This window comes from Camponotus vicinus, unplaced genomic scaffold, assembly GCF_025532165.1.
Source record: "Camponotus vicinus isolate PSW18456_S1 unplaced genomic scaffold, iyCamVici1.0 SCAF_1, whole genome shotgun sequence".
In the NCBI taxonomy this organism is placed as follows: Eukaryota; Metazoa; Arthropoda; class Insecta; order Hymenoptera; family Formicidae; genus Camponotus; species Camponotus vicinus.
In genome coordinates this window covers 10,788,625-10,813,080 of record NW_028141945.1, presented here as the reverse complement: position 1 = coordinate 10,813,080, position 24,456 = coordinate 10,788,625, and the positions used below count along the sequence as shown (strand labels likewise).

General features: G+C 32.9%; 6 protein-coding genes across 18 annotated transcripts in view; 3 read left to right on the top strand and 3 right to left on the bottom strand.

The window, feature by feature from the left end:
• 5ptasei (inositol polyphosphate-5-phosphatase A) overlaps positions 1-228 on the bottom strand; it is a 46,440-nt gene extending 46,212 nt beyond the window's left edge. For all 3 annotated transcript variants that reach the window (XM_083103425.1, XM_083103414.1, XM_083103404.1), the window contains exon 1: positions 97-228. The gene's annotated coding sequence lies outside the window, so the exon portion shown is untranslated. The remainder of the gene's footprint in view (positions 1-96) is intronic.
• A 65-nt stretch (positions 229-293) lies between these two features.
• On the top strand, positions 294-5,528 carry Wfs1 (wolframin ER transmembrane glycoprotein wfs1). Its single transcript, XM_083103437.1, has 6 exons — positions 294-531; positions 1,003-1,107; positions 1,209-1,425; positions 1,512-1,750; positions 1,838-3,042; positions 3,128-5,528. The coding sequence occupies exons 1-6, from the start codon at positions 474-476 to the stop codon at positions 3,920-3,922; spliced, it is 2,619 nt and encodes an 872-aa protein (XP_082959563.1). The 5' UTR covers positions 294-473; the 3' UTR covers positions 3,923-5,528.
• LOC145973874 (vesicular integral-membrane protein VIP36) lies at positions 5,370-9,391 on the bottom strand. Its single transcript, XM_083103503.1, has 7 exons — positions 9,129-9,391; positions 8,340-8,455; positions 8,021-8,218; positions 7,625-7,787; positions 7,114-7,280; positions 6,860-6,923; positions 5,370-6,782 (listed from the first exon to the last, which is right to left on the bottom strand). The coding sequence occupies exons 1-7, from the start codon at positions 9,253-9,255 to the stop codon at positions 6,631-6,633; spliced, it is 987 nt and encodes a 328-aa protein (XP_082959629.1). The 5' UTR covers positions 9,256-9,391; the 3' UTR covers positions 5,370-6,630.
• Positions 9,392-10,549: 1,158 nt separating this feature from the next.
• Positions 10,550-24,456, top strand: part of Dop1 (dopamine receptor, D1) — a 150,324-nt gene continuing 136,417 nt past the window's right edge. For 2 of the 3 annotated variants that reach the window (XM_083103363.1, XM_083103362.1), the window contains exons 1-2: positions 10,550-10,748; positions 19,677-20,199. The gene's annotated coding sequence lies outside the window, so the exon portion shown is untranslated. Of the gene's footprint in view, positions 10,749-19,662; positions 20,200-24,456 lie in introns of those variants that run through there. The other variant, XM_083103369.1, reaches the window with a different exon arrangement.
• On the top strand, positions 11,046-17,048 carry LOC145973741 (uncharacterized). Of its 5 annotated transcripts, XM_083103320.1 has the most exons (4): positions 11,107-11,188; positions 11,288-12,219; positions 12,873-12,930; positions 13,905-17,048. In XM_083103320.1, the coding sequence occupies exons 2-4, from the start codon at positions 12,077-12,079 to the stop codon at positions 15,174-15,176; spliced, it is 1,473 nt and encodes a 490-aa protein (XP_082959446.1). In that variant the 5' UTR covers positions 11,107-11,188; positions 11,288-12,076; the 3' UTR covers positions 15,177-17,048. The 5 variants fall into 5 exon arrangements, with proteins under 5 accessions (XP_082959464.1, XP_082959446.1, XP_082959459.1 ...); XM_083103338.1 differs by lacking the exon at positions 11,288-12,219 and having other exon boundaries at positions 11,046-11,188; XM_083103333.1 differs by lacking the exon at positions 11,107-11,188 and having other exon boundaries at positions 11,394-11,782.
• LOC145973726 (uncharacterized) overlaps positions 18,491-24,456 on the bottom strand; it is a 97,835-nt gene continuing 91,869 nt past the window's right edge. For all 5 annotated transcript variants that reach the window (XM_083103304.1, XM_083103315.1, XM_083103317.1 and 2 more), the window contains one exon: positions 18,491-20,160. In XM_083103304.1, the coding sequence (XP_082959430.1) occupies positions 19,693-20,160 (468 nt within the window). In that variant the 3' untranslated portion in view covers positions 18,491-19,692. The remainder of the gene's footprint in view (positions 20,161-24,456) is intronic.

Genomic DNA, 24,456 nt, shown 5'->3' with positions numbered 1-24,456 from the left:
AAATGAGGGGAAAAGTTTGACAAGAGATGCACCAAATAAATAACAACCTTTCTACCAAATTTCGCGTCTTATAGTATAAATAAGTGATTAATTCACCTTTTCGCTTTCCAATAGAGACGGAAAATTACCAAAAAAACACGCGCGCGCGCGTACGCGAAAGATTCAATCTTTGAATCCCCTCGAAGCGGCACTGAAGCGCCCGGCGCGCGTTGTTTACGTACCTAACCTAGTCCAACTTAACCTAGCCTAACTTCACGGCGCTCAGCGCGCACGCGCCGCGCGCGCCCACGCTTGCCAGCTGTTCAACAGGAGCGTTCGACGAGGCGCAGAACGAGCGGGCGTGTTTGTGTTTTGCGTTTCACGATCGTGACAGCGTTTGGAGCGCGAAATAGCGGACGTGCAACGTCCGTCGCGAGCGAGAATCGAACGGGCGGATCTCGCGACAATCGCCAATTGTTTCGACCGATACAAGTATGGCTGGTATCGTGCCGCTGTCTGGCAGATCCGGCAGAAAACAGTGGACGCTGCACGGTAATCATCTCCTGCGATCTCGCACGATTGAGCTTTGAGAGGATGCACCTGGTATTCGGATTGCGTCTTTGAAAAGCGCACATCATCTGTCACAGGAATGACGTGTTTTAAAATTTGTTTTGCAAACATATAAATAAATAAATAAATGAATATTAATTATTAAATAGAAATTGATGAGAAATTAATTCTTGACGAGCAATATCCTTATGAAATTTAATAAATCAAAAAATTTATCTTGTGCCTTTTGTTCTAATAATATATTCAAATTAATGTTTTACTAAATAATGTTTTACAAATTACTGATACGATAATTATTATGCATCTGAATAATACTTTGAAAATAATCACAATCAATATCATTTGCAGCAACACAAAACTGTTAGTTTATTGTTAATGTTCCATGTGTATGTGTATGTGATAAGATAATGAATTGTGATTAAATAATTTGCTAATTGTAAATTATATTGACAGATGGACCTAAAGGTTCTCTTAGACGATTACGCTCTCGATTAGCAGAAGATGGTTGTCCAGAATCTCAAGTGATTTTGGCTAAACAATTACTGGAAGAACGATGCGGTAAGCTGTAAAACTCTGTATTAAAGTTTTTTTCGTATTACATCTTTGATATACATATATTTGCTATCTATATAATATTATGTTAAAATATATATTTGAAGATCTTGATGTTGATAAAGAAGAAAATGCAAAGTTGGGTGTTTATTGGTTAACAAAAGCCTCGGAGCAAGGAAATCTAGAGGCAACTGACATACTTAGAAAGTGCTTAGCCACAGGTCGTGGTATTACAGAACATAATTATTACGATGTGAAAAGTTGTCTGGACATGACACAAGATGAAAAGTTAGCTAGAAGAGCAGCGAGGGAGATGTTTATGAGGTAAAGAATAAGTAATCAGATGATGAATAAATAAAATTAGATCATACACTATATATATTCAATGTGAAATTTCTCTCTCCAACCAGCTTATCAAATGGCGAGGACTTTATCACCACAGAACAACTGCAAAGACGTATGAGAAATTTATCGTCTCCGTCGACTAGTAACCAAGATTCTCTTCATGATGACTCTCAATCGAATATTACTTCTAACAACTTGTCGCAAAAGAGACTAAATGACGACGATAACGATTGCTTCCCCAGAAACGGGCTTCCTGATGATTCTTCAACTTCGAAAGACGAAGATCGAGCAAATGATATTCAAAGTAAGAAAATTTTTTTAGAAATTTTTACGCTACATCGTGTATCTTTTACACTCACATACGTTTTTTTTTTTTGTTACATAATCGCAGATCGGGTGGACCATCAAGGTGAGAAGATCACAGAGGCTGCTCTGGTGTCTGCAGCTGCGAGTTACGCACGCGGAATGCTTCCAATAGTATCACACGCTCTCTGCATGGTGGATCCTTCCGAACTGGTGCTGGACACAATACCGTTGCTGCAGAGACCATTCGTTCATCCGCTCACATCGCTGAAACGTTTCTACAGTTGGCTGATCGAGACTCTGGGTCACAAAGGGACGTCGATCAAAAACATCCTCTTTACATCGAACTTACACATTTTCTTATTATTTTTACTGTATTCTTTATTCGGTACAGAGAGCTTAATACTTTTTATACCGATGGCCCTTTACTATCTATCATTCATAGTCATGGTAGTGGCCACATTTCAAATGCTCCAACGGAAACGCGAGTTCAACGACTTTCGCGTGTGGTCCGGCCTGTTTCTGAGTTATTCGGGCGGAAATCTGAATCCTGAGGAGGCAGAGTATCAATTTTGCCGCAACAATCTGAAACCTCACGGACACTTTTTTCTCGCGTTATTGCTGAACTTGATAATTTATCCTCTGATAGCTCATCAGTGGACTCCGCAATCCGAATTCACCGTAATAGCAGTCGCGCTGACTCTCATCACACTCTCCAATTTCATGTGGAAGGACTCTTCGCGGTTTCCCGACTTCTTAGCTCTGTTCAGTTTCGGCGTACACGTCCTCGCGAAGTACCCCTACGAAATGGACATGGTTGTCGCGCAAGGTTGGAGATTCTTGGACGTCAGAGTGCCAACATTCGCATCTTACGTTGTCGGCAACGGCATAGAGTTCTGTCTCAACTTCCGCGCTGTGTTTTATCTTCTAATACCGGCGGTCTTTGCGAAAATGGCTGCGAGGGATGGTTGGCGCGGCACATATCGAACTCTGATACCCCATTGCGTTACCCTGAGCTGGTGGCAAATAGCAATCTTCAGTTCTCAAGGCGCCACATGGTACGGCTTGATCAGAGGTGCCCTCGCACTAGTCGGCATGGTCCTCTTTCTTCCAATAGCCGGTATAGCTTCCGTCATTTTACCAATCATAGCCATTACGAAGTATTTGTCGGAAAATGACCTGGCAATGAGAATAGCAGTCACCACTGTACTCGGAGGAATGCCATTTTTAGCTTCGTGGTATCTGAGGAAGACGAGAGTATCAAGATTTAATTGGATCATTACGTTCGTTCAAGTATGTATATCCTTGCATTTCTTTTGACCATTTTAAACTCAGAAATTTTTAAATATTTATATTTTGTATTAAATATCTTTTGTAGATCATGCTAGGCGTTGGCGCTGCCACATTTTTATCCTGGCCTATGATAATGGAATATAAACAAGATTCCGATGAAATATCGTACGAAATCGCTTCTAGTTTAACATGGGATCAATATCGGAACTACTGTCATCAACCTGCATGGGAAGAACTGTCGTCGAAAGCGCAAGTGCAAGTGCAATGCGCCCAGTTAGAAGGCATACCCGTTTCATGGGAAGGTTACGTGACAAATGTTAGATTAAAATCGATAAAGAACAATATCGCAGTCATATTAAATAGATTACCTGATAATGTTAAATCGATAGTCAGTTGTATGTACGGGGAACCATACGAGGAAAAGTGTAACTCGGGCGACGACACTCGTAAAAAGAATTGCAAACACGTCACGAGTATTCAGAGGCGAAGAAGTAAATGCCACTTACCGGCTTGGGATCGGTACGAATTTGAAATCTCCGTCAAAATGAAAAACGGCATATGGGGAAGTACAACGGAAATACGTCTTGTCGCGGATCATTCTTTTACCAACTTTAGTTTAAATATATATCCGGGCGACAAGATCTGGTTTTCCGGTGTACTTCTGAATGATGGTTTAGAAAAAGAATCTCTTCTCGGTGGTGCCGAACCGCACATCGACCTAGAAGAGGTAGGGTGTCTCGCGTGCAACTCCCTTGAACTGGAAACATCTTACAAACGTTATAGGTACCGTGTAAGTTTAAGCTCTATTATCAAAGATCTTTGTCTCAGTGTGAAGACTGTATTGAATTTTCTGTTAAATCCAATTGTGATGTTCAAGTGATCACGTTTTACGTGATTGAATTCTTTTAGATCTCTCTAACTTCTTATATTTAATGTCTGTACTATATCTCGATAAATGTAATTATCATTATTATTTGTTTAATACTATTTATCTTAAAAACGAATTATACTATTGGAATTTCTAAATTGTGAAAGTAAGAATTTGAAAAATTGGAGACAAGAAATCGATTCATATATAATTAATATACTAAGATAATATAACTTTATAAAATACAAATATGCAAGTGAAAAGTAATACAACAATTGTCTTGAAAAGACATTTAGTAAATCTTTCAGTATATTTAATCTTTGTTTAGGCAGGCAATTTAACACGATAATCTTTTTATTCTAACAGATTGTTTAGAAGCGCGTATTATATAATAGCGCTAAAATGTAAAGTATTACATCTGATATGTTATATATGTATATAGTACAAGTTAAATTGAAAGAAGAATTACGTTAGATATGTAAGCAGCATTTCTTCAATGTCTGACACACGTGTACATGTGTGTGTGATATGAAAGTAGAGAATAGTCTAAGTGTCTTGATGTTACCGAACGCCTCAGGCAACATACATTAGGCTTTCACAAACAAATCTGCTTCAGAATATTAACATATATTTTAAGATCGATATATTTTCCTAAGCATTACTGCCAATAAAGAAAGAGAAAGAAAGATAAACGCTTCATATTTTTATATTCCGTTTTTGGACAATGATTAGAACTGACATTTTAATCTTGTTTTAATAATGTAATAAAAACTGCATTTTTACTAGGTTTATAACATATATTATCATGATAAAGTTTTAGTTGATATGATGAACCAGTGGGCAGTATGCAAACTAATACAAATAATCTTAGATTATATTTAATAATCTATAATTATAAAAAAATAAAGGAAAAAATGATATTCATATAGAATTTTGTGTAATATCGATATTATAAACTATCTAATTGAACTACTTAAAAATTCAATATTACCTGAATGATACTTTCAAGGAACACTAAAAATATATGTACAATACAAACAACAATTTACTTTGTACATTGATGTTAAATGTTTAGATAATTATTAACAAGCATATCTGTCTGTAGAATTAAGAATAGCTTCATCATTATATCACATAAAGACAATAGGAACCAAGATAGTAGAAAAGAGGTAAGACAGATATAGATGTGCCTTGGTGTTTTCTGTTTGAATAATTTTATCGTTAATAATAAAAGTATATATCTATTTGCTTCCTCAAAGCAAACAAATTGATTAAATGTATTGAAACACCATGAACTCTTGCATTCTAATGTGCAAATGTATATTTTTGTCATAAACAATATATTAATATAACGCAAAATTCAAAATATTGTCTTATTCCAATACCTTATATATATATGTGCGCACACATCCACACAGACACACATACACATATATATCTATTATGGAAATGCAGAGACTTTTTTATTTATAATTATAGAGATATTTATTTTATATTTGGCAACAGATCATGATACATTATTGTTTTGAATGATAACATTATATCAATAACAAGACAATTGTTATTAAACGGTTTGGTTCCCTTTTTCTTAATTTCCATATAAAAGAATTTTACAATACAGAGTTTATACTATTTAATTATTTTATATAGAAATACATTAAAGAATCTCCTCCATACCGCACTTCCTTCATATTGTACTTTTATACAATGTTAGATTTATTCTGACATTGCATAATTCGTATAATTTGACTAACAGTCTGTTTAGAGTTGTAGATATATAATCTGCAAATAGTCTCTACACAAACTTTATGCAATGTAGGAGCTTCACGTATAGTATTTTTTCTTTATGTACAGATATAAAATCTATATTAATAAAGTCTTTTTTACTATATCTAATCTGTATTTGCAAATAATTATCTAATAAAAAGAAAAAAAAAGAAAAAAAAGGGAGAGATCAAACAAAATTACTTTGTTGTTTCCCTGAAGAAACATTCCCTTTATTTGTGATGTATTTCTTTAAATATTTTATATTTCCTTAAATATTTTATAAATTACTGAATTAATAATCATTGAATGTATTGAAATCAACTTACATTCCAACTTTTAGATAGTTGGAAAGTTTTTTTGGGGGGACAAAATGTTACGTTAAAGATTTTAAACATTTAGAACTTGAAATTAATATGTATGTGCTTTTTCAAAATTTTTCAATATATAGTTAACAATATACATATATGATACATTCAAGTTAATTATTATCTTTTTCCATTCAATGTATTTTTTTTTTTTTCAAGTCAAATATATAAGAAACTCTTGTCAAATTCCTTGTGGCATCTCGTGAAAAATATCAACTTTGGTTTATAAGAATTATAATAAATACATATTTTTAGGTAATAAAATTAAATAAACGTACATTAAAAACCAATTAATAACAATTAATTGACAATTAATCTACAAATTCTGGAACATTCTGCAATGTTTGAATTATTAGAATACTTGCATACGTACATTTCTCCTTTATCCCGAAAATTTTTCTTTTTGTAGTAAACATGTAGTAATAAATAGTAACAAATTTATGCTAATTTTTGAAAAAAAGAGGAAAGAAGACAGTCTTATGGGCATGTTATAATCTATATATCTTATATACAAAGAATTCCGGATAAAAGAGAAATCGGTAAATTGCGACGGTCAAGATATACACACCATTTAAAAAAAAATCTAACTTAGTAAAAACGCTTCCTACTATTTTCCTGGTGTTTTTGATATAACATAATGGCAATGACAACACAGGCTATTAATGCAAGTGCACCAACTAGCATGAGTAGGAAAAGTTTTATACCACTCATGCCAGAATGTTTTACATCTTCTATACGTTCTGAAACAGAAGAGAATTGAATTTATATATATGCAATATACACAATAGAGTATCCTATATTTGATTGCCTCTTGTACCTCTTGGTGCATCGTAGAATGCTGCTGATGGCACAATTTGAGATCTGTCTTCTTGATCTTTAGGCTGTAAATTCATTTATATTGTCAAGTGTTATTATAAATAATTAAATCACTTATATTTTTATCGGTTTATAAAATTGCTTAATTTACATGTATAACATCCAATATCAAAAATATGTGCGTATTATATGTAACATTAAACATAACACGACAACACTTAGTACAACTTTAGTAATTTTTTCGTCAGTGCTTACATCATCTGGTAGGTCTAATTCATAGAAACGAATTGAAAGTATATCATGATTGTCAGACAAATCACCAGTGGTTGAGGAAATTCCGATATAATATCCCGTTGGAAGTTTAACTTCATTCACTTGAAAGCATTGCTTCCATCCTAATTTATTGGCAATATCCGTTGAAACTTTGTGATAAAAAAAAAAAACAATAAAAAATAACATTAGCATAAAATGTATGTGTGATTCCAGTCAATATACATATATACATTTGCAGATTAAAAAAAAAGGCAAATCATAAAGGTGACACAATGTAAACAGAAAACAATCCATAATGTAATAGAGCAAAGTACAAATGATGAGTAAGCAGTCTAAGAAAAGATGTTATCTTACTATGTTATCTTACTATTGTTTTTTTACTAATATTGATAATTTTTATTATACTGATATTTTAATATAATATGTGCACCACATAATATAAGAGATGCAATTAAATATATTTTAATGTTTATTTGTATTTGATTTTACTCACCAGTTAAGGTATCTTTCTCGTATCTTACAGCTATATGTGTACCATGTTCTAAATTTCTAAACTTTGCTTCACACCCTGCGAGTTGTGTATGAGTTCCATCACGATCGTGATCATAATGTAAAGATCCATTATTGACCATTGCTGAGATATAAGGATGTTGATGCTATTTTATAAAATATATAAAATATATATCACTTATGTATTAAAAAAAAAAGATACAGAGAAACGTGAATTTTAAATGTTGCAACATACAATACTTAAGATATTGAATAAATATGATTCAAATAAAAAAACATTCAAGCTTTAGCTAGAACTTTAAGAGTACTTATTGATAACAGCACAAATCCATATTTATTCTATATTACAAAATTATATTCACAAACATACTCAACATACGTTATGTGCACCATTATGATTGCTGTATGTATCAAGTATTATTGCTAATCCATGAAAATAATCTTGATTTCCAAATACTGGACCTGTTTTCATTCTTTCCTTGGTATACCAAATTGCAAAACCATCGCCAAATAAGTCCTTTCCTTTTCCATGTACTTTAAACTCAACTTGCAATTCCCAGTTTCGTACATGACATGGCTATAAATATGATAAGCTTAATCTCTTTTAAGAATAATCTCTTTTATTGCATAATATATATATATATATATATTTTTTTTTTCCATATAACATATACAAAGAAAAATGTTGTAATGCTTACTACAGAATTCCATAAGGCACCTTGTTTGCTTTGTAAATCAGGTGTTATCCTAATGTAATTATTAGTTACCATTGTACTTCCCATAAAGTCCCAATAAGGCATTGTCATACCTGTGCCTATCATGCATTAAATATAATTTTGAGTAAATGTTATGTTGTATAATATTTAAATTTATAAAATATATAATATAAATGTATATAAAATTTAAATAAAAAAGACAAACTTTATAAATGTACATTAATAGATACTCTATATTTCTCTATAATCATTATTAAATTTTAACTTACCTTGAATATAAGGTACATAAGAAACTTATAATTTGTTATTAAAAAAGTTCTCTTTTTCAATTAGTATTTCATAAAATTTATAGTTCGTATTATTAATCTTCGAATAAAATAAGGAAAAATAATATTTCTAATAGTGCAGTTTGAAAATTTCTAGCAAAGTATGACTAAATCTATTTGGCGCCCTTTAATTAAACGACATATATCCTTCACTGTTACATAGTTATTTAATCTAATTTTACCACAAAGCATGAATACTGCTTTCATGTTACATATTGTAAGACGTAGACAATTTTCTTTAATTTATACACACATATATGTACATGTATATGATGTCGTAGGAAACATGTGAAAAATAATTCGTAACCTCAAAACCATGGTGGAGTGAATCGTAGTGTAGAATATTGCAATTGAATAATAAATAAGCAGATCTTTTCGTGTCGATGCCCGATAAAAAGGAATCTCTTGCGTGCAAAATTTATTAAGATAATTAAAATCGGCGAACCTTGATACGGTTTGATCAGAGAATGTTCTCGTTTCTGGTAATCCTTTGTGTTCCATTCTGCGGCGAACGACTCCAAAATTCCGAGGATCAGAAGCAGCCACGAAATTATACTCATGTTTTCCCTCATTGGTAAAATTTCGCGCTTATTTTTCTATTACTTTAGTAATATATATAAATTATAAATACACAAATATGATTACAATGCGTTATCTGAAACAACCACTCCGCTTCGATGCACGTCAGCCAACTGCAGGAAAAACCACTCAAGTTGACCAACGTCATCGATATACAATCGCAAAAATATATATACAGGGTGTCCCAGACCACCCGTACACCCCTTTTAAAATGAAAATAAATGGCTTTTATCAAAAATCGCAAACAATTTTTAAGTAAATCGGGTACGCCCTATCGAATGGTGATATTTTCAACTTTTGATTCCGACCGGAAATACGCCATCCGGATCGAAAGTTGAATTTTTTTAGGGGAACATGGTACTTTTTATTACAGATTCGAATTGTACGTGAAAAAATAAGAAACTTTTGTATCAAACGTTTTTTCTAAAAGTGCCTTTGTTATTTTATCACAGTTACTTTCAAGGTCAATTTTAAGATTGACAGAGGCGCATTTCCGGTCGGAATCAAAAGTTGAAAATATCACCATTTGATAGAGCGTACCCGATTTACTTAAAAATTGTTCGCGATTTTTGATAAAAGCCTTTTAAAATGAAAATTTATTTTCATTTTAAAAGGGGTGTACGGATGGTCTGGGACACCCTGTATATATCAGAGAGTAGGGATCCTCAAGTGAGGATCCCTATCAGAGAGAAACTGAGAGGTGTCATGGATACGAATTACAAAGCCAATGTCCACGAATGTTCTCAGAGGGTAACATATATGTTACCCTCTTTTTAATATTCACAAAGAGGACGTATTATCATCGCTTTCACAGATCAAGCGAGCCATGACCTTTCAGTCTTCTCTCTGATAAAACAATTAAACAAATGTTCATAAAATTCAATTTTTAAAAAAATTTTTTTTACTACGTTTTTTTATATTCCTTTATATTTGTTTAATCATCTTTTATATTTATTATTAGTTAAATGATGCAAAAGAATTTGAAGACATATAGTTAATAGTGATTTGAATTTCGCGCGCAAATCACGAGATCAAAATCTGATATTTGTGAACACTATACACTTGATTTTGTTATAAGATCATATAGGATATACAGCCTGCTGGGATTCCATACTTATATAATCAAAATTTCGATATTTATAAAATTATTGTGTCTTTTTCGTTACAATAAATTTGGATTTCGAGTTTACGTATCGATCGTTTGATTGACCAATCAAAACGCGAGACATTTCTTGGACCGAGTGGAGTGCACTCTATATCCGTCAATCATCTATGGCAAATCGGCAATCGGTTGATATTTCTCGCGGTCGTCTAAAAGCGAATATCGCGTGTGAGTAATTATTGCGAGTGCCTCATAAATAAAATATTGTTCCAATAATCTAACATTGTGTATCATCGTTATTAAATGATCAATATCGAGAAATCACTTTCAAAATTTTCCTCGCTGAACTGAAAATGCAGTGATCGAACGCAATTTTATCACCAAGTATGTATTTATCGCCAAGATATTTTATTATTGCCTTGATATTTTTTTATAAAAATTGCACAGATATCTCTTTTATCTATCTATTTAGTGTTTGCTGAAATATCGAATTATTTCATTCTCAAATTTCTTTCTAACGATTACATAGCTGCCTCAATCGCCTCGATACTTCGAAAATCGCAATATCGCTTCTCGATGAATAATCATGGCGGCCGATCTTGGAGCGCGCTGTGAGAATCGTATCGAGGAATTATATTCGAATTATATTCGTTTCGCATTTGTTGCCCGAAAGTGAAAAAAGATTTATCGCGAGTGTCCTATACAAATATCGCGTATGATCGATACCAGCTGATTTCATCCGCTTCGAATTGTCATCAATGATCCTCACGTATTTTCCTCGTTAAAGTGCAGCGAAAGTGATTCTGACGTATCCCCGTTGTCAGGTATGTATCGACATATTTTTCAATATTAAATATTAAATAAGGGATGATAATAATGTTCGAAATATAAGAAACAAATCTTTTCTAAATTTGTTTCTCTAGCGATTCGACGCGATCTTGATTCTTGTAATTCGCGCGCGAAAGCGACGGCAGCACCGGTTAAGGAAAGGCGTCCCGGAAACGGAAGTCGTGCGTAAGAAGAGTCGACGAAAAAACGAGCCGGCCGTATATACGCAATATACATAAAACGCACGTACGCGACGAACGCACGCGCGACGCGTTTGACAGTTTTGACAGTTCATCCCGCGCGGTCCCATCGCGATCTCTCGGAGCGTCAAACGCGGCGAATCGGCAAAGCCGATCGAAATTTCCGCGATCCCGCGTTGAATCTCCCTCGTTCGCGTTCCTGGAATTCGTACGTTGGCGTCTGCGCACGCGCACTCGTCGTGTCCTCGTCGTCGCAGTCGGCTGCGGTTGCATGGCGTCCTGCGTAGTGCGTATGTGCGCTTGAGTACGACGGAGCCGTTCGTGCACGAGATACCGGCGCCCGCATTCGTCCGGCCAAGTCCACGTCGCGAGTAATTGGCCGCGACGAGAGTAAGAAAGGACGACTATTAATATTTGAGCTGAGGAAGCGAGCTGCGACGAGTTAGGAAGGAGCGAAAGAGAGAGAGAGAGAGTGAGAGCGAGCGAGAGAGGGGGAGAGAGTGAGTGAGAGAGACCGATAGTAGGAGCAGGATATAAGCGAATTAATTGCCATACATTAAGTGGGGGCTTCACGCGGGCTTGTAGCGTTTGCACCAAGATCGGATAAAAAAAAAACAAACAAACAAGGGCGTGGAGTTTATCTGGGTGCGACTATAGGCCCGCCGTTAAATCACTATCGTGGCCATGGGTAAGACGCCAAAGAAGGCGGCCCCTGGGGGCGATGAGAGGAATTTGTACGTTCGGAGGCTCAAGGCAACGACCGCGCCGTCGAGAGCTTCTGAATCTAGCTTGCACGAGAGACAGCGCGAGTCCGAGAGTTTCAACAGGTTTGTAGAAACAATCAGCAACAGCGAATTGCAAATTTCGCCAGAGTTTCTCAGTCACAAGCTTCAATCTATCCGACTGACTTCCAAATTCGAGAGAAGAATTGTGGATTACATAGTATTGTTTGTGTATTTCACGCAACATTTGGGGCTCGATAACTGTTTGCCGTTGTAGTTTCAAAAGTGTTTTGTATTTTATAATATTTGGTACAAAACATGATCATATCGTTTTATAACGTCCTTAAATTGTACATGTATATTGTTTATGATCTGTGTACTATGTAATCGTAGTGTATATAAGATTTATAAAATTTTCAACAAAACAATATTGTCACTAGTTTAAAGATTTAATTTTGAAGAGCCAAATCGTTATAAGATTTATAATGAAACAAATTGATAAAAAAGATTGAGAGATACTTCAGAATCTTTATACTTATTATTTTAGAGACAATCATATTTTAATAATTTTGTATGTGTGAAAAAAATTATATAGAAAATTATATATGTATTTTTTTTGGAAAGACATGAGAAACTTTGGTTAATCTTGTTTTACATATTTAAATTAGTACCTCTCATCACCTCCAGCATTTACTCAAAGGCCATCTGCCATACGACTTATCTCTTCATTGATTATGAATATCTTATTTTTGTTTTAGGCCAAAATTGACTGGAGTGCAGAAAAAGATTTCAGCTGGGTCAGGAAAGAATTTTAAGGTATATACTTCTAGTTTTTATTTTCTATTATTATTTATAATATATTCAGAAACTGTTATAAATGTAGTAAATATATAATTATATATAATGATGTGTGGATAGATAATTGTATAATTATTTTGAGCCACATATATATTGCAATATACAGATATTAAATAATTCTTCAGAAATTATATGTTATATTTATATAATTATTGGAATTATTACATTTTATTTATTTAATATATTATATATTATATGTTTTATAAATATGTTATGTTATCATCAAGTTATGTAATATTTGTTTATTTTTATTGGCAACGTAATATTTTTTCTAACATTCTTAGTATTAATATTTTCTGTTAAACTTATAATTAAGACAGTATTATCTTTCATCATAGATTAAGCATGAACTTATCAGCATAGTATATATACTTGAAATGATAATTCTATAATATGTCTACATAAATAATCTTTTATTTTCTTGTTGCCAACTCATTATCATTAACAATTTTCTTATGATAATCAATTTTTGTATTTTCTTATTTTCCTTATGATATGTCATATGTATACATCAATCTTTTCCATGTGTTATAATACATACAAATATATACAAATGCAATGTATATAAAATGTTAATTACTAAATTTAATTTACATGTTGAAAATACTCTGTGTGTTAAGACAATTTATATGTATAATGTATAATTTATAATTTATAATTGAAATCGACTCAACATTTTTGTCTTGAATGTAAAATTTTGTATTATATTATGTTGTGCAATCAAAAACTTAACAGATAATGGAAATTGTATATAAATTATATAGATATTATAAATATATATTTTACAAGATAAGTAAATTATTAAATTGCATATAAATGACAAAATAATATTACATTACATAAATAACATGAAAAAAAGTATCTGAATATATATATATATAAATTATCTGTTAGGTTACTTTTTTGCAATGTGGAAATAATGTGTGTTGTAGAGCAAGCTTCGTCCTCCAACAAAAGGTGGATTTAATCAAGCATCAAAGCAATTAAAATTATCAATGAAAAATCCAGAAGCGAAGACTGCAGACATGCAGTTGGAATCAGAAGAAGCTGAAGTTAAATTAAACGTTTCAATTCAAAAGGAAAATATCAAAGAAGAGAATGGTAACAAAGTTGAAGTTGAAGAATCTACTGCTGAAAAAGAACATGTTGATCATACTGAACAGACATCAAGTAAACTTCAAATTTCTACAAAGACTATCCAAGAAGTTGTGCCTGTTGGAAGCAAAACTATTTCTCAAGAAAAAGAAGGAGTCTTATTAGAAAATGTTAACATTGAAATCAAAGAAGTGGAAGAAGACAATGATATAAAATTAACATTTGATGTGGAGAACAGTCCTACAAAAAATGGAGAGGAAAAATTAAATGATAAACGACCAAAGGACGACAGTCCGGGAGAAGAATTAAAAGATCAACTAAAGAACGGCACAAATGAAAAAGAAGAAATACAAAGCGAAGCTCAAACAGACACAACAGAAAGCTATTCAGTGGACATTGTTGAATCTACAACATCAGAACTATCTGAAACATCGGAATCCATTTCTCAGAGTGATACACAAAAGGATAAAGAGAAGATTGATGATATTATAACCAACGAAGCATCTGTTTCTTATGATTCATCTGCGCTAAAAGATTCATACATGCTAAAAGATGTACATGTCATGCTTGTCAGATCAGATTGTGTGAAAGATAATTCGAAGCTCTTTGATGTAAGTAATATGGAAAGCACACCGAGTCAACTATCAAAAAATCTATCATTTGGCAAAACATTAAGGAACATCTCAGGAAGACACTCAATTGGTAGAGCACGTAGTATTTTGCGTGACAGAATATCACCGAATAGCTCTCTTTTCGTAAATACATCAGATATGTCGATAGCACAGGATGAAGGTATAGAACCTAAGGTCTTACATTATAGCAGTTTACTATCCGACACTTTCCCTAGAAACGGTAGTCCATTGGACAGGAAACGTAAAATTGGGATAGGAAATTGGGATTCAGCAAAAAAGCAAAAAACGGATGAAGAGAGTTCATTAAATACATCTATAAATCTAGTAAAAGGTTTTGTCAAACCTATGCTGATATCTACACCAAAAAGCACACCTTATAAATTTGAATCCACTAAATTAGACATTAGCGGGATAAAGGATGATGACAATAAGATAACGACTGAAGAAAGTACAAAGAAATGGTGTGTCATCATGTAAATTTCTCATGAAAATTGTATGCTACTATACAAAAGAAAAAAAATTTTATATTTTCGAGAAATACTAAAGTTTAAATGATTAGAAGCATTCATATATAGATTTTGATAGATAATTTCTTTTCTAATCTGAAATAATTGAAATCTTATACCATTATGTTTTAAAATTTGTTCGGAAACAGATATATTTTTCTAATTTTTAGAAATGTTTTCTTTTCAATAGCAAAATATAATGTGTTTCTAATAATTAAATTAGTCTAATATATATTACATTTTTATTGTGCAAATTGTGCTAAAATCATTATTAGTGATGATTTTTTATTGCCATTCGCTAACCTTGGGATAAACAATTTTTCTAGAAAGGGAGAAGTAAGCTATAAAAAAAAATGAAAAAGTACAATTTTTTATTAACTTGACATGACTATTTTATAAACAAAGACTTGATTCTATGAAATATGCTAGCCTTTGGCATAGTGTCAAAAGCTATAAAATAATTAAGCACATACACATGTACAGAAATGCAAATGTATTTAATTTCAGTACATGTATTAATTTACATCTCACATAATCTGTATTTATCTCCAATACAATTCTGTAGATAGAGATGGATACATGATAAAGGGTAAATACAGAGATAAGTTTTATTTTACTTATAAATAGAAATAGTTCTATATGACAGGTTATATATTTTAATTGGACAAAATATTTACCTGGGAATAATTTCTTATATACTACATCATATCTGTGGAAAAAATGCATATTCTATTTCTCATTTATTTCTCATATATCATATAAAAAAGACATATCCCTTTGTGTTTGATCCTTGGTGCGTTACATATTTATATTTTTGTCATTTGTTAATGTTGACAAGGATTTGCATTACATGTGTGTTTTATTCCCTACACATAGTTCTTTTGAACAAATTTTCAAAGATTAATTGTAACATCAATATAATTGTATATTTTGCTTTAGTTATAGTGAATTGTTGCCACGAAATAAGTATATCCGCATTTATGATACCAGTTTTTTATGATTTGACATTAAGAAATATTCCTGCTTACTACAAATGATCCATATTATGATAATAGTCGTGCAAAAGATTTAATAACTTGTATATTGCAATGTTATATGTATAATTTTTTAATTAATTGATCAATTCTATACTTTTATGGAAGACGTGGTAATCTTCCATGTGCAACTGTATTTGATATAAGAATACTCATTTTTATCAACAGATATGAATATCTGTTGCAATTGCGAAAATTCAACGCGTAAGAAGTATTTAAATATAAAACTGTATAGCGTTATACAGTATATCTTAACAGAGAAATAAGAATTGTATGATAGAAAAGACATATTTCTAGAAAGATTTTGTCTCATCTGTGCGACTTTGTCAAATTTGTGCACTCAAGATGCTCTCATATTTTGCCATAGATATATTCTCTTGCGTAAGGGTGATACTATGCCTTTATATTACATATTTGTTGGGATATATATTATATATCGAAATATATCTCTTTACGATCCTTCCGTTTGTATTGATAAATTAAAAGTAGAAACGTTTAAGACAATTCGACCAAAGTAATTTCCCAATGTCACTCGATCTATTCGTTTAGACCTGTCGAATAATTCTCCCTTGATTGTTAAAATTTATATATTGCAAGAAAAATATATTTGATTTCTGTATATGCGATATTGGATCATTACTTTGTCAATACATTGGAAAAATGTAATTTTTAAATTATTCAGGACTAAGCGAATAATCGTTAAGACATACTTTTATACTTGTTCGATTAAAGGCGTTAGAAGTGTATCTAAGAGAATGTATATAGAAACCTCTATGAGATTTATAATAAACTCTCGAAACTGCAAACTTGTTCATTGTGTGTGATTATTTCACCGAGTAAATTACTAATTTTTATTTATTGCGTCCACAGTAGGAAGGAAAAATTGATTTTAAACATAATAAAATAACTTTATTTTTTATTTAATAATTACCAAATTATTGTAAGATATGTTCATTATATATGTAATGTATCGTTGAATTTATGTTATTAATTTAAATGCGATGTGAATATTTTTCAATATTTCTTTCATATCTTTACGGTATATTTTTCCTTTCAAGTATAATAAATATATATTTTTGCAAGATATATTTTTTTAAATATAATAAACATATTTTTGTACTTTTTTCAATAAATATAAAAGACATAAATATGTAATGAATTATAGTCTGCAGGGATGCAGAAATCGCCAATAAGATCTTCAGGAATTTAAATGGATAAAGGAATAGTCTCACATCTATTTCTTTGATCACATTCTGGAAATATGGGATTAAATCAACAACAACGGAAAAGTTTATTCATTGGACAAATGGCTTATTGTTAGCTAATATTACTAATTCACAAGATCAAGTGCTGCGAATTATTAATTATGTTTCATAATTTGTAGATTTATCTCATGACGTTAATTTTCTCAAAATTTAAAGTTACTGTTACTGTTACTATGGTAATATAATATAAAATCACGTAATAAAATATAATTGAAATACAATTGTTAGATTTTTTTTTCATATTATTAATATTCTTAAAATTAAATTGTTTCGTTTTAGAAAATGTAAAGTTGTTTGTTTCAAAATATAATATTTTAAATAAAACAATTGAAGTTTATCAGAAATTTAATTTATATCATTAATAATGTAAAAATTCACTTGAAAGATATTTATCTTTTATTTCTCTCATTTATATGGCAATAATATTGATAGAGTAATAGTAGAAAAATCATTTAAAGATATAAAATTATTAATGTCTTGTGTCAAATGAGATTAAAATAGCGAATTCAGCATAATTCTCGCCTCAATTACGTGATATATTTCAGTATATTAAGACTTCCTCTCAGATACTGTTCCAGTTGTGCTTCAATAATTAAGCTTGATTCGTCTGAATTCCTACTTTGATATCAATCTTCGTAATTAATATTGCTCTTCTCTTCTTCTTACAATTATTTTTGTATAAACTCTAAGAAATGTTGCAAATATTTTATTAAAAACTTTTATTAATGTTTTTATTGTTAACATACATAATTTTTTAATATAAAGATGTGTGGTGACTAAATAAAAATATACAGTATTTTTATTATAATCATAAAATGAAATTATCGATAAATAAGACATCGCTCATATATAAATAATTGTTAGTTGTGATTTTACGTAAACTTTACACTACATATCGAACATTAATCTTTAAATAAATAAAATGTTAATATTTTTCTAACAATGAGTGTTATATAAAATAATTTTTTAAATTGTCCCTTATTATATCTTATCTATATAATCTTTTTTATATAGTCATATATTTTTGAGAAAAGTTAAATCTGTACAATCTGTTAAGTTTCGAAAACTAAGAAATAAATAATTAAATTAGATAATTTTTCTTGCTAAAACATTAATTATATTAAATCAAACTGATAAATATTTTTGCAGGTACAACATTTCAAAGACACTTAACTGTCTTGTGATGAAAAGAGGACATTTTTTCTAAACAATAAATAATAATTTGAATAATTATAATATTAAATTATATATTTTCTGTTATAATTACATATTATCTATAGGAAAATAATAAACGAATAATTATCTTAGTTACTCCCTCTAGCAAATATGATATAAATGCACATTTTTTTCATTCGATTTCACGAATAATTCTTTTTTGATTGCCATTTATTGCCTACCACATAATCTGTTTGCATCACCTTTTATATTAATCATTATTCGTTCGTATTAATCTTTTTTTTTTTATTTTGACTGGATAAAATATACATAACAAAAGAATGCAGACGTATACAGTACTTCAACACACTACCTTGTCATACTACCCTGAATTCCTCATTATGCGGTCAATGGAATCACGAGCAACACGCGCGAGATACATTTCAGAAATTTAAGGCCCGGTTGCGGCGTCAAGTGTCAACGATGTGGAATACATATTACGAGCACGCACGATATTGGATCTGCGATGCAGCATCCCATATGAAATTATCTCTACATCTTTCATATATTTATATAGTTATCTCTTCGTGGCTAAGTTATATAATTGCAAATTTAAAAACGTTGCTTAAAACTATTTATTTATGTATCTCATAAATTATAATTGCACAAGTCTTGAATTTATACAAAATTTTGTAATAATTGTAAATCTATAAATGTCGAGATTTTTGTTCGATATTGGCAAAGTGACCCAGCGAGAGACAAATTGTGTTTTAAGATGAAAATAAATTTTCTTGAGGCTATGAAATAAGATTGTATAATTCTGTTATTTATTCTATGCAAAGTAATAATTAAATTATTATAGAAAATTACAATCTGATTGTTATCTGACAGTGTCACTCATTGAACTCATAGAACATCTCTCTCTTTGAAGTTTGTGTAAGATATTTTTTTATCAAGATCAATTAACATTTGAAGTGACAATTGTATATAAATCAGCTTCTTCCTTTTTATTTGTAGAAGTCCCGCAAGTACTTCAACAGGTCGTCACGACGGCTCTGTGAAGGCAGGGGCCTTGGCAGCTTTCCCGAAGTCCCGGCCACAGGACCGACCTGATCCTGATCCCGTGCGGATTCGGGGAGGCGTGATGCCTCACGTGGACCTCTCTGCGAAACTCCAGACCCTGGGCTACGTCGAGCACCAGCGGCGTGGAACGTGCCAGGCACGCCCAGGCCAAAGTGGAGCACGCGGTGGCGTAACTCTTGACCTCGGCGCAGCCACGCAGACACGGAAAGTCGTACAGTGTCCTCTCCAGCTGGCTGACCACCTGCTCGGCGACCTCGCGGGAACCGGTCTGCGCGCCGGAAGTGGCCAGTTGCCGTTTTATGCATTTCTCGAGCTCCGGCGTCGTCGCCGACGTCTGCGGCGCGGCCGCGCCGTTCAGGATCTTCAAGGCCTCCAGGCGCCGCGATGTCTGGACCATGCCGGCTAAACGCCACGAGAGCTGTGGGTGGGATACGACAGTTAGCAGAGGCTGCGACTGGTAACGTATACCCTTGAATTCTATTAAAATATATGCATGTCGTTAGAGACGAGCAAATATAATATTTGCTCGACGACATGTTTTTCTTCTATAAATATTTAGAATATTTAATATAGTGAAATTGAATGAGGAAGTTGGGTACGTTTGCGGCGTAGTAGGATTATCACAAACGGATGTTGGGTAGAGATTAGAATGGAACAGGTTTTATAACACTCGCTGATTCATGATTGACGTTGGCGCATGATTTATGCCTCCTATCCGATAGTTTCGCTAGAAACGATTGAATAGTTTTTTTATACGACAGATTTTTGATATCCCGATGTATCTGATCGACATAGTCGTATCTGATAAATATTAGTTTGCAAAGCTGGAGATATATATTGCTAAGAATAATGTTCTTTACATTTTATCGAGTAAAAAATCATTATTACTGATCATTCAAATAAAAAACTTGCAACCGTAGTAAATTACTGCAGTCGTAGTATTTTATTCAATGTATAACATTATGATTTTAAAATGATATTTGCATACATATCAGATAATATTTCAATTATCCTCACAGAATTAAAAGTAACTTTTTATCCTTTGCAAAAGTATAATGATGCATCGTAAAATTTAATAGCACTCTTGCTAAAGAAAATTAAATTTCCATTTCAATTATTTCTATAATTTTTACTTATATTGGTTTATACGTATTTTGTATAATTCCAATACGATGATTATTTTCTCCAATACCGTTCACAAACACGAGAATTACACTTGATTGATTCATAATCGATTTTACAAAATATTGAATGTATTTTAATCGCAAATCATCTATGAATACATAATAGATCAAAGAGATTATATCGTCAACATGTTTTGCCGCTACCATGCTTATTATACTCATTATGGAGGCTATGTCGATCGTAATCTCTATGAAATCGGGGGCAGCATTGAAGTCACCACCGTAAGAATGCCGGTCGTTTTCATTAACCGAACGTGCGAACGTACTTCTTTCGCGTTATTCCGGTCGTACGTAATTGCGCCGGAATTTCGCGGGATCACGTTGCACGGAAGGAATCCTCTCGGATTTACACAATGGTAATATATGAGCATTGTTGATGAATTACTGCTTTTAATGGCGGCTCATCCTGAACAGAGCGCGACTAACTGTTCATCCGGTACCGTTACAGGTGCGAAAGTTCGCGCTGTTGTATTACAACTTGTACGTTTTTCACTCGTTCGTCATAACAATCGGCTATTTTATGCGTAATGAAGCAGAAGAAACGAGCTAAAGCTTAACGAGCCGGTGCGTTGATACGAGAACACAATACCAGGGTATAATTTTTGCGTAACCCAGAATCCTCCATTGTTTAAAGGAAATGGACATTTTTCAGGCCGTTTCGCGAGAATCTCTCGACTTTTGATACACAATTATTCTGGTCGCGAATGTTAGAAAATAATGTACCTCTAACGGAACCGTGATTAATTCAATAATGCAATCATGTTTTATTATGAAGGATAAGAAAAAAAATTTAAAGAAATAATAATTACATTTATTAAGAGTGATAAGATTATGCCGACTTCGATGAAGGAGTATTTGAGGTGCAGCTGGTCAATTCATAGAAATATCGATGGTAACTTTTGGTTTATATCCGTATCAAGAATGTCGAAAGTTACGGAACTGCTGGTACACGTAACACCTTCAATCTATGGGATTGAATTAGAACTTAGAACTTGCGCTCTCCGCGTGACTGTCTGTTGGATATAGCGTGGGCTGCAACCTACACATCGCAAAATATCAAATTAGATCATAGTCGGCCGATGACGTTATTGTCTATGTACGCGATGACGCGAAAGGTTACTATTCGTCATCGAATCGAAGCGCGATCGTCCCTCTTCCAAGCTCTCTTCTCGTATTTACAGTCGAGAGGAGCGTCGGTATTTCTGGGATACTCTGTGTAACGTATGTGGGCATGTAAGAAAGAGCGAAAAAAATCGCCTCCATTGCAGAATCTATTTTATCGCGCGCGTAAAAGTCATCTTCCCGCTATGCAACGTATTAATTGCGGGGTGATAAGCTTATATAGATACGCCACGCACGATCTGGCTATTAATCGATTATTTTCCGCGGAATTCGATTTAATTAACTCGTCAGAAATTACGCTAGAAAAATTTAACCTCGCGTAAGCTCGATTATTAATAATTCGTGACGTTTTATTATTAATTAATTGAAAATTGATTGCTCTGAGAAAGATTCTTATTTATAGTTGCAATATCGAGCATCGCTTCATTAGTACTTATGATACTTTAAATTATTTATGAGGCAATTATTTTTTACGGGAATAATTAAATACACGGGCTTGATTTGTGAAATGTTTGTTCTGACACTAATTAATATTTATTTTTTTTTTTCGGAAGGAAGGGAAAATAATTTTGTTTGAAGAACCGATTTATTATAAATTGTTTCTTATCTCTTAACATTTTTAAGAAAGTATTATCGTCACATCGATATACATTTATCATTTAATGTCACTAGATTCCATCTGCCCAATATATTTAAAATACGCGAGGGATAAAAACTTTTTCGTAAAATAAGGGAAAGATACACGAGGCAAATTGAGCAGCAAGGAAATTTCTTCATCATGCTTATCTTATCAAATTGCTGTGTGCGAAATGAAAGATGCGATGGCTGAATAGGGAATTAGCCACTTGCTTTTCTCCACTTGCGTTATTTAAGAAAACGATTGCCTTTCGTACTTTATTCGTACATTAGTAGTAAAGAAAAGAGGGTTTTATCAGAGATTTCAGGCTTTTAAAATACCGATCAACGGCTGTTGAAATATTTCACTGCGTTCGTCCCTCATGCTACTTTGTCCTTTTAGTGATATTCCTCTGGGAGAGAAATTCGTGCTTGCATCAAGTTATTTCGGGCTGAAATATAAATCGCATTGTCGATTGAAATTCGCCATCTGCAACGGAATTAGCTGTCGCGGCTCGTCTGAAAATGACGCATGAACGTCGGGGGTTGCTGCAGCGCCAATTCTCGTCCTCAAAATTACGTTGCACATCTACGCCTCTCGAGGAAGATAGTATTTCGCGAATTGTCTCAGCCGGGTTATCGACCAAGTGACAGCAGCCTATTCTACAAGGTGACATAAATACGCGCACGCGACAGAAAGGGAGAGAGAGCTGACGAAGAAAGATAGTTGACAGGTGCGCGCGCGCGTGCATCTATAAACGTGTGTGTATCGCTTTCTTCGTGGATATTTATTTTAGTTCATCGATTTCCCAGATATCCGTGTGAAAGGTATCTGTATGTATCCGTGTATATATGCAAAGTACCTAATAGCCTCAGGCTGACGGACCAGTGTCTCTCTCTTTCTCTCTCTCTCTATCTCTTTCTCTCTCCTCGCCTCCTCTTTCTCTCTCTCTCTCTCTCTCTCTCTCTCTCTCTCTCTCTCTCTCTCTGTCACTTGCCGAGTATACTCCATCGCAAAAGTGCGCTCTCTGCCTGGCGTCCCTTTCACACCACCACAGATCATCCCTTCGCTCTTCTCCCTCTGGCGGCTTTGACGTTAATGGTCCATCGATCGGGCGAGAGACAGGTGCGTGGTGATAGTAAAAATAATCTTACAGCACACTTATATGTATGTATAAACATCTCGTCGATGCTCCGTTCGAAATTTATCATTAACTACCGTAAAAAGGTATCTATTTGTACGTTTTCATTCTCTTTCACCCTCTTGCTTTTCTTCTTCTCGTTTTTGGTCGCCGTTTTTTCTCCGTTCGTTTGCTAATTAAAGAGAATATCGAGAACCAATGTTCTTCAGATGGATTATCGAATCTGCTAGATGCACGTTTTGTTTTAAACAATGCAATTTCCCCGGAAACACACGAGCGTAATTTTAAAGCATTCTATTGGATCCGCGTTGCTAATGAAGAGATTGTTCGCTTTTAATGCGAATTGGTATTTTGAAAATAAATTCGGACTTTTCTTTCGTCCATACGCGCATCGCATGCAATTATACAATGCTATTATTTGTATATGGAATTACATCTGTGCACGCAATTATGTGACATTTGATTATTATTCTATGAAATTTGATCATTAATGCGAGAATATTTGTTTAATTTAAATATGTCAAAAGTTAATTACAATTACGCGTATTTTGGAGTGCTTAGTTAAAATTTTATTTAGTTTGCAATATAATAATCGTTCTCAAACTCTTAAAGGTTATTTTGTACGAATTTATAAGTTTTCATTGGAAGACT

Bases quoted from the DNA above. Each gene is read 5' to 3' on its own strand.
- Wfs1 (XM_083103437.1), top strand. From the start codon at position 474: ATGGCTGGTATCGTGCCGCTGTCTGGCAGATCCGGCAGAAAACAGTGG. The intron at 532-1,002 runs GTAATCATCTCC...TTATATTGACAG, and splicing joins AAAACAGTGGACGCTGCACG to ATGGACCTAAAGGTTCTCTT. The intron at 1,426-1,511 runs GTAAAGAATAAG...CTCTCCAACCAG, and splicing joins GCGAGGGAGATGTTTATGAG to CTTATCAAATGGCGAGGACT.
- LOC145973874 (XM_083103503.1), bottom strand. From the start codon at position 9,255: ATGAGGGAAAACATGAGTATAATTTCGTGGCTGCTTCTGATCCTCGGA. The intron at 7,788-8,020 runs GTATGTTGAGTA...TTTATAAAATAG, and splicing joins ATCATAATGGTGCACATAAC to CATCAACATCCTTATATCTC. The intron at 7,281-7,624 runs GTGAGTAAAATC...TTTATCACAAAG, and splicing joins CGAGAAAGATACCTTAACTG to TTTCAACGGATATTGCCAAT.
- LOC145973741 (XM_083103320.1), top strand. From the start codon at position 12,077: ATGGGTAAGACGCCAAAGAAGGCGGCCCCTGGGGGCGATGAGAGGAAT. The intron at 12,220-12,872 runs GTTTGTAGAAAC...TTTTTGTTTTAG, and splicing joins GAGTCCGAGAGTTTCAACAG to GCCAAAATTGACTGGAGTGC. The intron at 12,931-13,904 runs GTATATACTTCT...TGTGTGTTGTAG, and splicing joins GGTCAGGAAAGAATTTTAAG to AGCAAGCTTCGTCCTCCAAC.